We start from the raw sequence: 16,631 nt of genomic DNA on the forward strand, positions 1-16,631 counted from the left end.
TCTGCTACATCCACAATACACATACAGTACAGGAGCGTGTACATTACACACATACAGCTCTGCTACATCCACAATACACATACAGTACAGGAGCGTGTACATGACACACATAAAGCTCTGCTACATCCACAATACACATACAGTACAGGAGCGTGTACATTACACACATAGAGCTCTACTACATCCACAATACAATACAGTACAGGGGCGTGTACATTACACACATACAGCTCTGCTACATCCACAATACACATACAGTACAGGAGCGTGTACATTACACACATAGAGCTCTACTGCATCCACAATACAATACAGTACAGGGGCGTGTACATTACACACATACAGCTCTGCTACATCCACAATACATACAGTACAGGAGCGTGTACATTACACACATACAGCTCTGCTACATCCACAATACACATACAGTACAGGAGCGTGTACATTACACACATACAGCTCTGCTACATCCACAATACACATACAGTACAGGAGCATGTACATTACACATACAGCTCTGCTACATCCACAATACACATACAGTACAGGAGCGTGTACATTACACACATACAGCTCTGCTACATCCACAATACACATACAGTACAGGAGCGTGTACATTACACACATACAGCTCTGCTACATCCACAATACACATACAGTACAGGGGCGTGTACATTACACATACAGCTCTGCTACATCCACAATACACATACAGTACAGGAGCGCGTACATTACACACATACAGCTCTGCTACCTCCACAGTACACATACAGTACAGGAGCGTGTACATTACACACATACAGCTCTGCTACATCCACAATACACATACAGTACAGGAGCGTGTACATTACACATACAGCTCTGCTACATCCACAATACACATACAGTACAGGAGCGTGTACATTACACACATACAGCTCTGCTACATCCACAATACACATACAGTACAGGAGCGTGTACATGACACACATACAGCTCTGCTACATCCACAATACACATACAGTACAGGAGCGTGTACATTACACACATACAGCTCTGCTACATCCACAATACACATACAGTACAGGAGCGTGTACATTACACACATACAGCTCTGCTACATCCACAATACACATACAGTACAGGAGCGGGTACATTACACACATACAGCTCTGCTACATCCACAATACACATACAGTACAGGAGCGTGTACATTACACACATACAGCTCTGCTACATCCACAATACACATACAGTACAGGAGCGTGTACATTACACATACAGCTCTGCTACATCCACAACACACATACAGTACAGGAGCGTGTACATTACACACATACAGCACTGCTACATCCACAATACACATACAGTACAGGAGCGTGTACATGACACACATACAGCTCTGCTACATCCACAATACACATACAGTACAGGAGCGTGTACATTACACACATACAGCTCTGCTACATCCACAATACACATACAGTACAGGAGCGTGTACATTACACACATACAGCTCTGCTACATCCACAATACACATACAGTACAGGAGCGTGTACATTACACACATACAGCTCTGCTACATCCACAATACACATACAGTACAGGAGCGTGTACATTACACACATACAGCACTGCTACATCCACAATACACATACAGTACAGGAGCGTGTACATCACACACATACAGCTCTGCTACATCCACAATACACATAGAGTACAGGAGCGTGTACATTACACACATACAGCTCTGCTACATCCACCATACACATACAGTACAGGAACGTGTACATTACACACATACAGCTCTGCTACATCCACAATACACATAGAGTACAGGAGCGTGTACATTACACACATACAGCTCTGCTACATCCACCATACACATACAGTACAGGAGCGTGTACTTTACACACATACAGCTCTGCTACATCCACAATACACATACAGTACAGGAGCGTGTACATTACACACATACAGCTCTGCTACATCCACAATACACACAGTACAGGAGCGTGTACATTACACACATACAGCTCTGCTACATCCACAATACACATACAGTACAGGAGCGCGTACATTACACATACAGCTCTGCTACATCCACAATACACATACAGTACAGGAGCGTGTACATTACACACATACAGCTCTGCTACATCCACAATACACATACAGTACAGGAGCGTGTACATTACACACATACAGCTCTGCTACATCCACAATACACATACAGTACAGGAGCGTGTACATTACACACATACAGCTCTGCTACATCCACCATACACATACAGTACAGGAGCGTGTACATTACACACATACAGCTCTACTACATCCACAATACACATACAGTACAGGAGCGTGTACATTACACACATACAGCTCTGCTACATCCACAATACACATATAGTACAGGAGCGTGCACATTACACACATACAGCTCTGCTACATCCACAATACACATACAGTACAGGAGCGTGTACATTACACACATACAGCTCTCTACATCCACAATACACATACAGTACAGGAGCGTGTACATTACACACATACAGCTCTGCTACATCCACAATACACATACAGTACAGGGGCGTGTACATTACACACATACAGCTCTGCTACATCCACAATACACATACAGTACTGGAGCGTGTACATTACACACATACAGCTCTGCTACATCCACAATACACATACAGTACAGGAGCGTGTACATTACACACATACAGCTCTGCTACATCCACAATACACATACAGTACAGGAGCGTGTACATTACACACATACAGCTCTGCTACATCCACAATACACATACAGTACAGGAGCGTGTACATTACACACATACAGCTCTGCTACATCCACAATACACATACAGTACAGGGGCGTGTACATTACACATACAGCTCTGCTACATCCACAATACACATACAGTACAGGAGCGTGTACATGACACACATACAGCTCTGCTACATCCACAATACACATACAGAACAGGAGCGTGTACATTACATACATACAGCTCTGCTACATCCACAATACACATACAGTACAGGAGCGTGTACATTACACACATACAGCTCTGCTACATCCACAACACACATACATTACAGGAGCGTGTACATTACACACATACAGCTCTGTACATCCACAATACACATACAGTACAGGAGCGTGTACATTACACACATACAGCTCTGCTACATCCACAATACACATACAGTACAGGAGCGTGTACATTACACATACAGCTCTGCTACATTCACAATACACATACAGTACAGGAGCGTGTACATTACACACATACAGCTCTGCTACATCCACAATACACATACAGTACAGGAGCGTGTACATTACACATACAGCTTTACTACATCCACAATACACATACAGTACAGGAGCGTGTACATTACACATACAGCTCTGCTACATCCACAATACACATACAGTACAGGAGCGTGTACATTACACATACAGCTCTGCTACATCCACAATACACATACAGTACAGGAGCGTGTACATTACACATACAGCTCTGCTACATCCACAGTACACATACAGTACAGGAGCGTGTACATTACACATACAGCTCTGCTACATCCACAGTACACATACAGTACAGGAGCGTGTACATTACACATACAGCTCTGCTACATCCACAATACACATACAGTACAGGAGCGTGTACATTACACACATACAGCTCTGCTACATCCACAATACACATACAGTACAGGAGCGTGTACATTACACACATACAGCTCTGCTACTTCCACAATACACATACAGTACAGGAGCGTGTACATTACACGCATACAGCTCTGCTACATCCACAATACACATACAGTACAGGAGCGTGTACATTACACGCATACAGCTCTCTACATCCACAATACACATAAAGTACAGGAGCGTGTACATTACACACATACAGCTCTGCTACATCCACAATACACATACAGTACAGGAGCGTGTACATTACACATACAGCTCTGCTACATCCACAATACACACACAGTACAGGAGCGTGTACATTACACACATACAGCTCTGCTACATACACAATACACATACAGTACAGGAGCGTGTACATTACACACATACAGCTCTGCTACATCCACAATACACATACAGTACAGGAGCGTGTACATTACACACATACAGCTCTGCTACATCCACAATACACATACAGTACAGGAGCGTGTACATTACACACACAGCTCTGCTACATCCACAATACACATACAGTACAGGAGCGTGTACATTACACATACAGCTCTGCTACATCCACAATACACATACAGTACAGGAGCGTGTACATTACACACATACAGCTCTACTACATCCACAATACACATACAGTACAGGAGCGTGTACATTACACACATACAGCTCTGCTACATCCACAATACACATACAGTACAGGAGCGTGTACATTACACACATACAGCTCTGTACATCCACAATACACATACAGTACAGGAGCGTGTACATTACACACATACAGCTCTGCTACATCCACAATACACACAATACAGGAGCGTGTACATTACACACTGTGAGACGGTGATCGGCAAGGTACTGGAGGGCAGGTATGTGTTGCCTAGGATGCTCTCCTATGCTGCCTTGGGGAGCGCTTGGGCAGATACGTGCCACCGAGCAGCCTGGGCTCGGTGGAGGAAGCCGGCAGTATAGTGTTAGTAGCATTAAGCCACTAACATGTTGTAGTATGTAAGTGGCTCCAAGCCACATAATCCGGCCCGGCTTTTCCTGGAGTGTCCAAAGTGAAGGGTGGGATGGTCACTCCCACGTACCAGGTGGGGCTGGTACCAGGCCTTATAAAGCCTGGGCCTACAGGGCCTAGGAGAGAGCTGAGACCTCTGCAGGTCTGAGAGTCCTGGCTGGCTCTGTGCAGGAGCCATTTGTTTACCAGTACGTAGACAGGGACGCTACATGTTTAGTAAGTGCTCGGACGAGCAGGATTTACTTTATGTTTGCCTGATGTTAAGGCCTGTATTTTGCTTAGTTTTGTTTGGAAATAAACCCAGGCCAAGTCTGGACTAAAGACTTTATCGCAAGTGTCACTGTCTCTGACTGCTTATGCCCAGGCCGCTACCGATCCTAAACGCTTATCCCTCACATATGGTTTTTGGATGCGGGCAGCGGTCTTAAAGAGACATACACCAATTAATGGACATTTTGCTGCAGCAGCTGGAGAATCGTTGTTAAGGGCAACCGCCCAAGAGAGATTGACTGGAGAGTGCTGTAACCCCCATGTCCTGGGTGAAAGTTGCAACGGCACAGCCATCAGATACAGCCAAGATGGAAGAACTGATAAAGCAGCTGGTGCAAATGAACGTGCAGCAGCAACAAGTGACGGCGACCCAGCAAAAGGTCCATGAGGAGGCCATGAGAGCTCAGGCCGAGACTAATGCTCTCCTGGCGGAAGCCAATCGGTTAGCCTTGCAGGAGCAACAGCGGGTTAACTAGCAGCTGCAAGAGCAAGTCCTGGCGGTGGCGCAAAGTGTGCAGAGGTCGTCTGGTTCGCTCCCCACCACCCGTACCGCGGTACAGGCGGCCTTACAAAAGATGACGGCCACCGATGACATCGAGGCCTATCTCGCGGTCTTTGAGAGAGTGGCCGAGAGAGAGAAATTACCGGCGCCTCAGTGGGCTGAGGTAGTAGCGCCTTTCCTGACAGGAGAACCCCAAAAGGCCTATTTTGACCTCGGTGAGCAGGATGCCAAGGAGTATATTAAGCTCAAAGGTGAGATCCTGGCACGCTTGGGCGTGGACACCCATGTGCGGGCCCGATGAGTACACGCCTGGATTTTCACGGACGACCTACCAGCTCGCTCCCGGATGTACGACCTGTTCCACCTGGTGAGAAAGTGGCTGCAGCCGGAGGAGTCCCCGGCAGAGATTGTACAGAAAGTGGTTCTGGATAAGTTTATACGCTCGTTGCCCCCCGCAATCCAGCGCTGGGTGGGACAAGGAGGTCACCAGGACGTGAACCAACTCGTGAGCCTCTTCGAGAGGTATAAAGCCACAGAGGACTTACTGCAAGCCGTGCCTCCTCGACGTTCCAACCCCGGGAACAGCAAGTCGGCCGGAGCACCTGCTAAGACTGTTCCGTATGTAAGGGGTGTCAAAAATGACCCAAAGGGAGGCGGCTCAGAGGGGGATCATGTGGGACAGAAGAGGAGTCCCAACGGGACAGTCCGGTCCCGGGTAAAACCCCAAGGGGACCGGGGCCCCATACTATGTTGGCGCTGTCGTGAGCCCGGGCATGTTGCCGCCCACTATCCACTTACTGTGGAACCCATGGACTGTGACTTTGCCCGGCGGAGGTCGATGTTCGCATGGCCAGTATGTTCTGCAGAGACTGCGTCAGAGACTGATCGACCATTATGTCACATAAAAGTGAATGACTTTGCTGTAACAGCTCTACTAGACTCAGGGAGCTTGGTTACGCTGGTGCACTCCAGCCTGGTCGATCCCACAACCTTCACCGGCCGTCGCATGGGGGTTGTGTGTGTGCATGGGGACACCAAGGAGTATCCTATTGCCCTTGTTAGACTTGAGACTCCGTGTGGACTTGCCACCCATGAGGTGGGCGTCGTAAAATCCCTAATGCACACCGTGATCCTCGGGACAGACTTTCCCCTATTTTGGGACTTGTGGCGACACCGAGGGTCGTCTGCAAATAAGGTTCATGATGATGCAAATGTGTATGATGTGTGTCCCGAACCGTTTGACCCTGAGGGTACGGTTCCAGCAGTAGGGGTGACCCAAGAGAATGAGGATAACTTTCCCTTAACCGTATTGGCGGGTGAGACGGAGGTACAGGATGAAGTAGTTGCTATGCCTGACTTAGAGGTCTCACGTGCCAACTTCGGAACTGAGCAGCTCCGAGACCCCACCTTAGTAAAAGCCAGGGAAAATGTTAGTGATAAATGGGGAACCTCAATTTCCAGGGGCTGATATTGTGTTTCCACACCTGGCAGTCACCCAGGAATTGTTGTATCAGGTTGACAAGGTCCGTGGGGAGGTTGTGGAACAGCTGGTGGTACCTCAGTCTTATCGTAGGATGGTCTTAGACCTGGCGCACAAGCATGTGCTGGGAGGTCATCTCGGGAGCGAAAAGACTAGGGAACGCATCCTTCAGTGGTTTTTCTGGCCGGGGGTAAATGGTGATGTAAAACGTTACTGTGAGTCGTGCCCGGAGTGTCAAATAACAGCTCCTATGCCCCACTACTGGAGCCCCTTAGTGCCCTTGCCCATCATAGAGGTGCCGTTTGAGCGGATCGCTATGGACCTGGTTGGGCCCTTGGTAAAGTCTGCCCGGGGTCACCAACATATATTAGTGGTTGTAGACTATGCCACCCGTTACCCCGAAGCTGTTCCTTTACGCAATACGTCATCCAAGGGTATTGCAAAGGAACTACTTCACATGTTCTCCCGCACGGGCATACCAAAAGAGATCCTGATGGACCAAGGAACCCCCTTTATGTCAAAGGTCATGAAGGAATTGTGTAAGCTGCTGAATATTAAGCACTTACGGACGTCGGTGTACCACCCACAGACAGATGGTCTGGTTGAGAGATTTAATAAGACCCTAAAAAACATGCTAAAAAGGGTAGTCAATAAGGATGGGAAGGACTGGGACTGTCTGCTGCCATATTTAATGTTCTCAATCCGTGAAGTCCCACAATCCTCCACTGGGTTCTCTCTCTTTGAATTAGTTTATGGTAGACATCCCCGAGGGCTCCTTGATGTAGCTAAGGAGACCTGGGAGCACGAGTCCACCCCCTACAGGAGTGTTATTGAACACATCTCACTCATGCAAGATCGAATTGCTGCGGTCATGCCCATTGTTAGAGAACATTTACAGCAGGCTCAAGAAGCCCAAAGCCGGGTATATAACCGGTCCGCCAAGGTGAGAACCTTCAACCCTGGGGATTGGGTACTAGTGTTGGTGCCCACCCTAGAAAGTAAATTCCTAGCAAAATGGCAAGGGCCCTATGAAATAATTGAGAAAGTTGGAGAGGTGAATTATAAGGTATACCAGCCAGGTAGGCGGAAACCAGAACAGTTTACCATGTAAACCTAATTAAGCCATGGAAGGACAGAGAAGCCCTGACCACAGTGAGCACCCCCCATGGTGGGGTCCCAGAGGTGTGTGTATCAGGGTCCCTGTCCAAATCCCAACAACAAGAGTCGAGGGAATTTATACAACGTAACTCAGATGTGTTCTCTGATATACCAGGGCGTACTGGCGTCATAAAACACGACATTATAACTGAACCAGGGGTAAAGGTTCAGTTGAAACCGTACAGGGTTCCAGAAGCCCGCAGACGAGCCATCTCAGAGGAGGTCAAGAAAATGCTAGACCTCGGAGTAATTGAGGAGTCGAAAAGCGAATGGTCCAGCCCTATCGAGCTGATACCAAAACCTGATGGCTCTCTGCGCTTCTGTAACGACTTCCGGAAGCTAAATGACGTGTCAAAATTTGACGCATACCCAACGCCGAGAGTGGACGAGTTAATTGAGAGACTGGGTCATGCCAGGTACTTTTCCACTCTCGACCTTACTAAAGGCTACTGGCAGGTTCCCCTTACAGAGAACGTGAAAGAAAAGACCGCGTTTGCCACACCAGAAGGGTTGTTTCAGTACATCTGCCTACCCTTCGGTTTGCATAGAGCCCCAGCAACCTTCCAAAGATTGATGGATGTCATACTCAAACCCCATCATCAGCATGCGTCAGCATATTTAGATGATATCATCATCTTTAGCGAAGACTGGGACAGCCATCTACCCAAGGTACAGGCAGTACTGAACTCCCTTAGAAAAGCAGGGCTCACAGCAAACCCAAAGAAGTGCGCTCTGGGTCTTGAAGAAGCACGATACCTGGGGTATATAATAGGTAGGGGTATTATAAAACCCCAGGTCAATAAAGTTGAAGCCGTTCAGGACTGGCCACAACCCACAACTAAAAAGCAGGTGAGAGCCTTTTTAGGCATTGTAGGGTACTATAGGCGGTTCGTGAAAAACTTTGCTTGCATAGCAGCGCCCCTCACAGACTTGACCAAGAACAGTAAGTCAGTCATGGTCAAGTGGAACCCTGAAGCAGAAAAGGCGTTCCAAGAATTAAAACGGGCCCTCTGTAGACGTCCAGTGTTAGTCACACCCAATTTCAAAAGAGAATTTATTGTCCAAACAGACGCGTTCGATGTGGGACTGGGAGCAGTTCTGTCCCAAGAAGTAGAGGGAGCGGAACATCCCGTAATTTATCTGAGCAGGAAGCTCACGCCACCGGAAAAAAATTACAGTATTGTTGAGCGGGAGTGCCTAGCCATCAAGTGGGCCCTGGAATCCCTAAAATACTACCTGCTAGGTCGGCACTTCAGGCTGATCACAGACCACTCCCCCTTAACCTGGATGTCACAGGCAAAAGAAAGAAATGCCAGAGTCACTAGGTGGTTCCTGACCCTTCAAAATTTTAGTTTTTCGGTAGAGCACAGGGCCGGAAAGCTACAGGGCAATGCCGATGCCTTATCAAGGATGCATTGCATGACGGCAAAAGGTGTCCGACCCCCACAGGCTCGAACAGAGGGGGAGGGTATGTGAGACGGTGACCGGGAAGGTGCAGGAGGGCAGGTATGTGTCGCCTAGGATGCTCTCCTATGCTGCCTTGGGGAGCGCTTGGGCAGATATGTGCCACCGAGCAGCCTGGGCTCGGTGGAGGAAGCCGGCAGTATAGTGTTAGTAGCATTAAGCCACTAACATGTTGTAGTATGTAAGTGGCTCCAAGCCACATAATCCGGCCCGGCTTTTCCTGGAGTGACCAAAGTGAAGGGTGGGATGGTCACTCCCACGTACCAGGTGGGGCTGGTACCAGGCCTTATAAAGCCTGGGCCTACAGGGCCTAGGAGAGAGCTGAGACCTCTGCAGGTCTGAGAGTCCTGGCTGGCTCTGTGCAGGAGCCATTTGTTTACCAGTACGTAGACAGGGACGCTACATGTTTAGTAAGTGCTCAGACGAGCAGGATTTACTTTATGTTTGCCTGATGTTAAGGCCTGTATTTTGCTTTGTTTTGCTTGGAAATAAACCCAGGCCAAGCCTGGACTAAAGACTTTATCGCAAGTGTCACTGTCTCTGACTGCTTACCGATCCTAAACGCTAATCCCTCACAACATATACAGCTCTGCTACATCCACAATACACATACAGTACAGGAGCGTGTACATTACACACATACAGCTCTACTACATCCACAATACACATACAGTACAGGAGCGTGTACATTACACACATACAGCTCTGCTACATCCACAATACACATACAGTACAGGAGCGTGTACATTACACACATACAGCTCTGCTACATCCACAGTACACATACAGTACAGGAGCGTGTACATTACACACATACAGCTCTGCTACATCCACAATACACATACAGTACAGGAGCGTGTACATTACACACATACAGTTCTGCTACATCCACCATACACATACAGTACAGGAGCGTGTACATTACACACATACAGCTCTGCTACATCCACAATACACATACAGTACAGGAGCGTGTACATTACACACATACAGCTCTGCTACATCCACAATACACATACAGTACAGGAGCGTGTACATTACACACATACAGCTCTACTACATCCACAATACACATACAGTACAGGAGCGTGTACATTACTCACATAGAGCTCTGCTACATCCACCATACACATACAGTCCAGGAGCGTGTACATCACACACATACAGCTCTGCTACATCCACAATACACATACAGTACAGGAGCGTGTACATTACACAAATACAGCTCTGCTACATCCACAATACACATACAGTACAGGAGCGTGTACATTACACACATACAGCTCTGCTACATCCACTATACACATACAGTACAGGAGCGTGTACATTACACACATACAGCTCTGCTACATCCACAATACACATACAGTACAGGAGCGTGTACATCACACACATACAGCTCTGCTACATCTACAATACACATACAGTACAGGACCATGTACATTACACACATACAGCTCTGCTACATCCACAACACACATACAGTACAGGAGCGCGTACATTACACACATACAGCACATTTATATGCATGTTGCACGCAGATCTCTAAATGCTCAACACACACATACAGCTCTACTACAGCCACAATAACTAGTACACCCTTTCGCTCATTTGAACAATTTTTTAAAATGATAATCCTTCCTTCTAAGAGGGCCCTTAAACTAAAAGCTGACTAAAGAGGTTGGCACCATTTCCACTTTCTCTACCTCAGGTTGTGTAGCAGATAGCTTCAAAAAACGGTCCCTTTTTTCTAAAACTTTTGGATGTAAAACAAGGCCATGATGGATGCTCTATGTGCAACACAGCCTGAGATAAAGCCTATAGAAACCCAGGAATGACCAGACTGAGAGCTGCAGGTCTGTGCAGCTGTCACTTCATCCCCCACTTCCACCTTCTGTATCTCAGGCTGTATTGTGGCCAGGACCAACATTCCACATTATGGGCTTTAAAACCAGCATAAAATCGGTCCTCCAGCCACAATACAGCCTGAGATACAGCCATTAGTAGCAAGGATGTTCCACCTACGTTATTACCTACTGGAGCGCCTCACTGAGAGATTCATGGTCAGCAAGAAAAGGGTTAAAGCAGCATGGTATTTATGCCACATAGTGAATGTTATGTAAGAGAGAAAATGTAACACTAGAATGGCTGATCTGTAGTCGCCTCGTCTCCCCAAAAATCGAGTAAAGAATGATCTAGAAGTCCTATATCCCTAAACAGCACTAATACAAACTGCAGCTCAGCCGGCAATAAACAACATCTCCCCCAGATCCACCAAAGGGGAATATGAGAAGTTCTGGGGTTCAGAGTTTGGAGTGTTAGATATAATGCGGGTGACTAATTGGGTGAGGTTGGTTGGAGCTCGGAATCACTCTATGGACACGTCATGTGTTACGTGGGCTGAGTCTCCGCTTTACTAGGTGGGTTTTATAGCAGCATACAAATGGCTGTATGCGGCGGGTGTAACAGCCGTGTATTACAGGGGCCACATCATCCTGACATCACTGGGTACTCCTGTTATCACTAGATAAGCACTAGAGGGGCCGCACCCTCGGGGGAGGGGGGGGGGCTGTAGAACATCCTGCTTGCTTCTCCGTATGTCTTACAGAAGCGCTGTTCTACTGAAACACAAAACAAACTCATTAATACAAAATACAGTTTCCTCAGCAGAAAGCAGCTTTAATCAAAAAAGGGTAATTTTAAAAAAAAGAAGTAAAAGATAACCGAAACTATAGAAATGTGTCATCGCCGTATTCTCACCGGCACACTGAAATAGGAAGAACGTGTCCATTTACTGCACAGCGATGTACAAAAAGAACTATGGCTCAATTACGTTTTTAAATAATTCCACCACAATTTTTAAAAACATTTCCTAATAAATGATCTTCTAATAGAATATTTTACAAAGTTCTCCGTATGTTAAATGATGCTTTAAAAAAAGACTCCTTGTTCCTCCAGAGAAGCTCGCATACAGTTATGTTAGCAGAAATAAAGCAATTGCCCCTGGGCGGTGGGGGAAAATGGCTGCAGGAAGGGGTTAAAGGGAAGCTGTCAGGAGGATTCTGCTGCCCGATGTCATACATACATCCCAACACGCATGTACATTGCAGACATGTATATTGTCACACATACATCCCAACACGCATGTACATTGCAGACATGTATATTGTCACACACACATCCCAACACGCATGTACATTGCAGACATGTATATTGTGCTCTAAAACCCCGCAGTGCTTCAGAGAAAACCCTGGAAAAAGCAGCTCTGAACTTGGAGAAGAGTCAGTGGGGCGGTCGCTGCCGACTTCTCCCTGCCTGGGTCGGCTATCAGTCGACCTAATCTGGGTTGGGGAGAACCCTGTCTGGAATTTGATTTGCCTGTAGTTCGGGCTTCAGAAAACTCTGACAGGTTCCTTTTAATATCTCCTTATCGGGGTTTTCCTATGACTTGCTTCATAACCGCTCCATCTTTCCTGGCTGCTGCTGACCAGGACATGTGACTGCTGCAGCCAATCACTTTTTATGTAATGGGAAAATACTTCTAAATGTTTTCCCTTATTATCTCCAGTAAGTTTAGTTTCTTATGTTGTTTGTGTTTTTTACATTGGTTCATATTCTTTTCATTCAAGTTCCTACCAGATTGATTCATCAAAGATGGAGAAGGACAGAAACAACACGGCAGAAAGTGTATTAAATCTCACCCTAGAGATACTCTTCCAGCTGATTGGGGAGGTGAGAGATTCTGATGATGTCACATTATATCATTCTTATCTATGGTAATAACAGATGATGCCACTGAAGAGGGGAGAGATTCTGATGATGTCACATCACATCATTCTTATCTATAGTAATAACAGATGATGTCACTGGAGAGGGGAGAGATTCTGATGATGTCACATCACATCATTCTTATCTATGGTAATAGCAGATGATGTCACTGGAGAGGTGATGGACTCTGGAAATGTCTGTAGTGATATTTATTAATGTCTCCCCACATACAGGATTACACAGTAGTGAAGAAGACCTCTAGTGATGGCTGTCGGGCCCCTGTGTGTGATGGGTGGGGAAGACCCCTGAGCCCAATCACGGGGCCCCCACCTCACCCCCTGATACATGAGGACATCAATGTACAGAAGATTCTAGAGCTCACCAACAAGATGATAGAGCTGCTGACCAGAGAGGTGACACTGCAGGGAATGCTGGGACATTATACAGTAACCGCACTGGAGGCTTCTGGGTAATGACTGTATATTGTGTTGTCAGGTTCCTATAAGGTGTCAGGATGTCGCTGTCTATTTCTCCATGGAGGAGTGGGAGTATTTACAAGGACACAAGGATCTGTACAAGGAGGCCATGATGGTGACCCGCCAGCCGCTCCCATCACCAGGTAATAGACAGGACTAAATACACGGGGACTTTATTATCTGTATGTAAAGAATGACTTCAGTGTCTGTCTGTGTTTCCTCCAGTTCCATCCAGTAAGAGAAGCCCACCAGAGAGATGTCCCCATCCTCTTCTTCCACAGGACCATCAGGTAGATGGAGATGTCCCTCTGATCTGTAGAAGGGCTGTGAAGCTCTTGTCTTCAGTCTTATTAGATGTCTTCTCTTTGTGTGATGAGGCCGGTGGAGATGGCAGGATTACCGCTGACCAGAAACATTAGATCAGTTGTGTCAAACTCCTTTTCACTGCGGGCCACATCAGCGTTATGGTTGCCTTCAAAGGGCTGATTGTAATTGTAAGACTGTAAATGAGGTAGCAGGCTGGATTCCATCCAGGGACCTTAATTTGACACATATGCATTAAATGAAGGCCTTGGGGACAGAATGATCAAGGTCCGCTTTTCCTAAAACGTGATCATTTTTTGGAAGTTTCACCACTCAACAAGCCACAAGTAAACAATGCAACTGAATTTTGAACCCTGTAATACATGCAGGGTATATTTCTAAAGCTGAAAACATGGCTGAGAGTTAAATAATTAAAAATATATTTCTGTATTTCCCTTAACCCCTTAGTGACGGCCCCATTGCCTTTTTATGTCCTTGCCTGCTGGGCTTAATTCCTAGAGGACGTAAAAACATGCATCCTCTAGGAATGAAAGCCCTGCAGGCTCAGGACGTGATAGCTCGATGCTGCCGGTTACCGGAGGTAGCCGACAGCATGGAGCTGTCATCCAGGACCGCGGGACCCCACCCCCGGTCACGCGATCACCGGTAAAGTTACCAAAAAGTTAAAAGCAGTTGAGATTTCAGCTCCCGTAACGGATCAGATCCATAAGGGGAGCTGAGAGTACTCCCCCCCCCCCCCCCCCGTCCTCCGCACCGTCCGGCATCATCTTCTTTCTTCCTGGCCCTGCCGCCAGCATCTGCGCGCCAGGCGGGTTACGTCACGCGCATGCGCAGAGAGCCGTGAGTCTCCGGGAATTTTTTAAACTCCCTGCTCCCGGCTAGTGTGAGTAGCCGAGAGCAGGGAGCTGTCACTGGGAGCCGCTGTATGCGGTTCCCGGTCACATGATCGCTGCTATCCAATGGATAGCAGCGATCATGTAAAAGTAAATAAAGTTTAAAAAGTGAAAAAAAAGAAGAAAAGTTTGTTTCATCTCCCCTCATGGATCATATCCATGAGGGGAGATGAAATTAGGTACCTAAATCCCCCAGATTTATCCGCGGACCTTTCCCCAGTTTTGGGGCATGCGCCCGTCGCCAAAATGGCAAACGCAAGCGCAGAAGCTGGGGAGGGCAAGGGGAAATTTAAAATCTCCTTGCTCCTGGCTACTAAAGGTAGCCAAGAGCTTGGAGATGTCACGGGGGGCCGCAGTGAGCGGTCTTCGGTCACGTGATCGCTGTTATCCAATGGATAATGGTGATCACATAAAAGTTAAGACAGATAAAGTTTGACGCTCCGTTCAATTTGGGCCCCGTTGTAACATAGTAACATAGTATGTAAGGCTGAATGAAGACAATGTCCATCTAGTCCAGCCTGTCTATCCTCCTGTGTTCATCCAGAGGAAGGCAAAAAACCCCAAGGCCAGAAGCCAATTAGCCCTTTTGGGGAAAAAATTCCTTCCCGACTCCCTAATGGCAATCAGACTGTTCCCTGGATCAACCCCTAATAGTTCCTACCTGCCTATATACCAGGATTGACACTTAACCTAATGTTTATATCCTGTAATATCCTTCTTCTCCAGAAAGACATCAAGTCCCCTTTTAAACTCCTCTATGGATTTTGCCATCACCACTTCCTCCGGTAGAGAGTTCCACAGTCTAACTGCTCTTACAGTAAAGAATCCCCTTCTATGCTGGTGATGAAACCTACTTTCCTCCAATCGTAGCGGATGTCCTCTTGTTACCGTCGTGGTCCTGGGTGTAAACAGATCACGGGAGAGATCCATGTGTTGTCCCCTCATGTACTTATACATGGTTATTTGGTCTCCTCTTAACCTTCTTTTTACAAGAGTAAATAGTCCCAATTTGGATAGCCTCTCTGGGTATTCCAGTCCCGTCATTCCATGTATTAGTTTAGTTGCCCTTCTTTGAACCCCCTCAAGCACTGTGACATCTTTCCTGAGCACCGGTGACCAGAATTGTACGCAATGCACCCCAAGACTTTATTTGCCTTTGCAGCAGCTGACTGGCATTGGTTACTCCAGTTTAGTCTATTATCCACTAATACCCCCAGATCCTTTTCCATATCACTTTTCCCTAGTGGTACCCCATTAAGTGAATATTGGTGACATCCGTTTCTCCTGCCCATGTGCATAGTCTTACATTTTTCAACATTGAACTTCATTTGCTATTTTTCTGCCCAAGCCCCCAGCTTATCCAGGTCCGTTTGTAGCCGCACATTGTCCTCCGTTCCATTAATTATATTGTATAATTTTGTGTCATCTGCAAATATTGATATTTTGCTGTGCAGCCCCTCTATCAGGTCATTGATAAATATGTTGAACAGAGTGGGGCCTAATACTGAACCCTGTGGCACCCCGCTAGCGACTGTGGTCCAATCAGAGTACGCACCATTTATTACCACCCTCTGCTTT

General features: G+C 46.8%; 1 protein-coding gene across 1 annotated transcript in view; it reads left to right on the forward strand.

The window, feature by feature from the left end:
- The window catches only part of LOC136629122 (zinc finger protein 135-like), a 489,576-nt gene that overhangs the window by 389,827 nt on the left and 83,118 nt on the right, over positions 1–16,631 (forward strand). The window contains exon 8 of the mRNA XM_066605258.1: positions 14,062–14,126. Coding sequence (XP_066461355.1) covers positions 14,062–14,126 — 65 coding nt within the window. The remainder of the gene's footprint in view (positions 1–14,061; positions 14,127–16,631) is intronic.

The sequence above is a fragment of the Eleutherodactylus coqui genome, chromosome 5 (assembly GCF_035609145.1).
Source record: "Eleutherodactylus coqui strain aEleCoq1 chromosome 5, aEleCoq1.hap1, whole genome shotgun sequence".
Classification (NCBI taxonomy): Eukaryota; Metazoa; Chordata; class Amphibia; order Anura; family Eleutherodactylidae; genus Eleutherodactylus; species Eleutherodactylus coqui.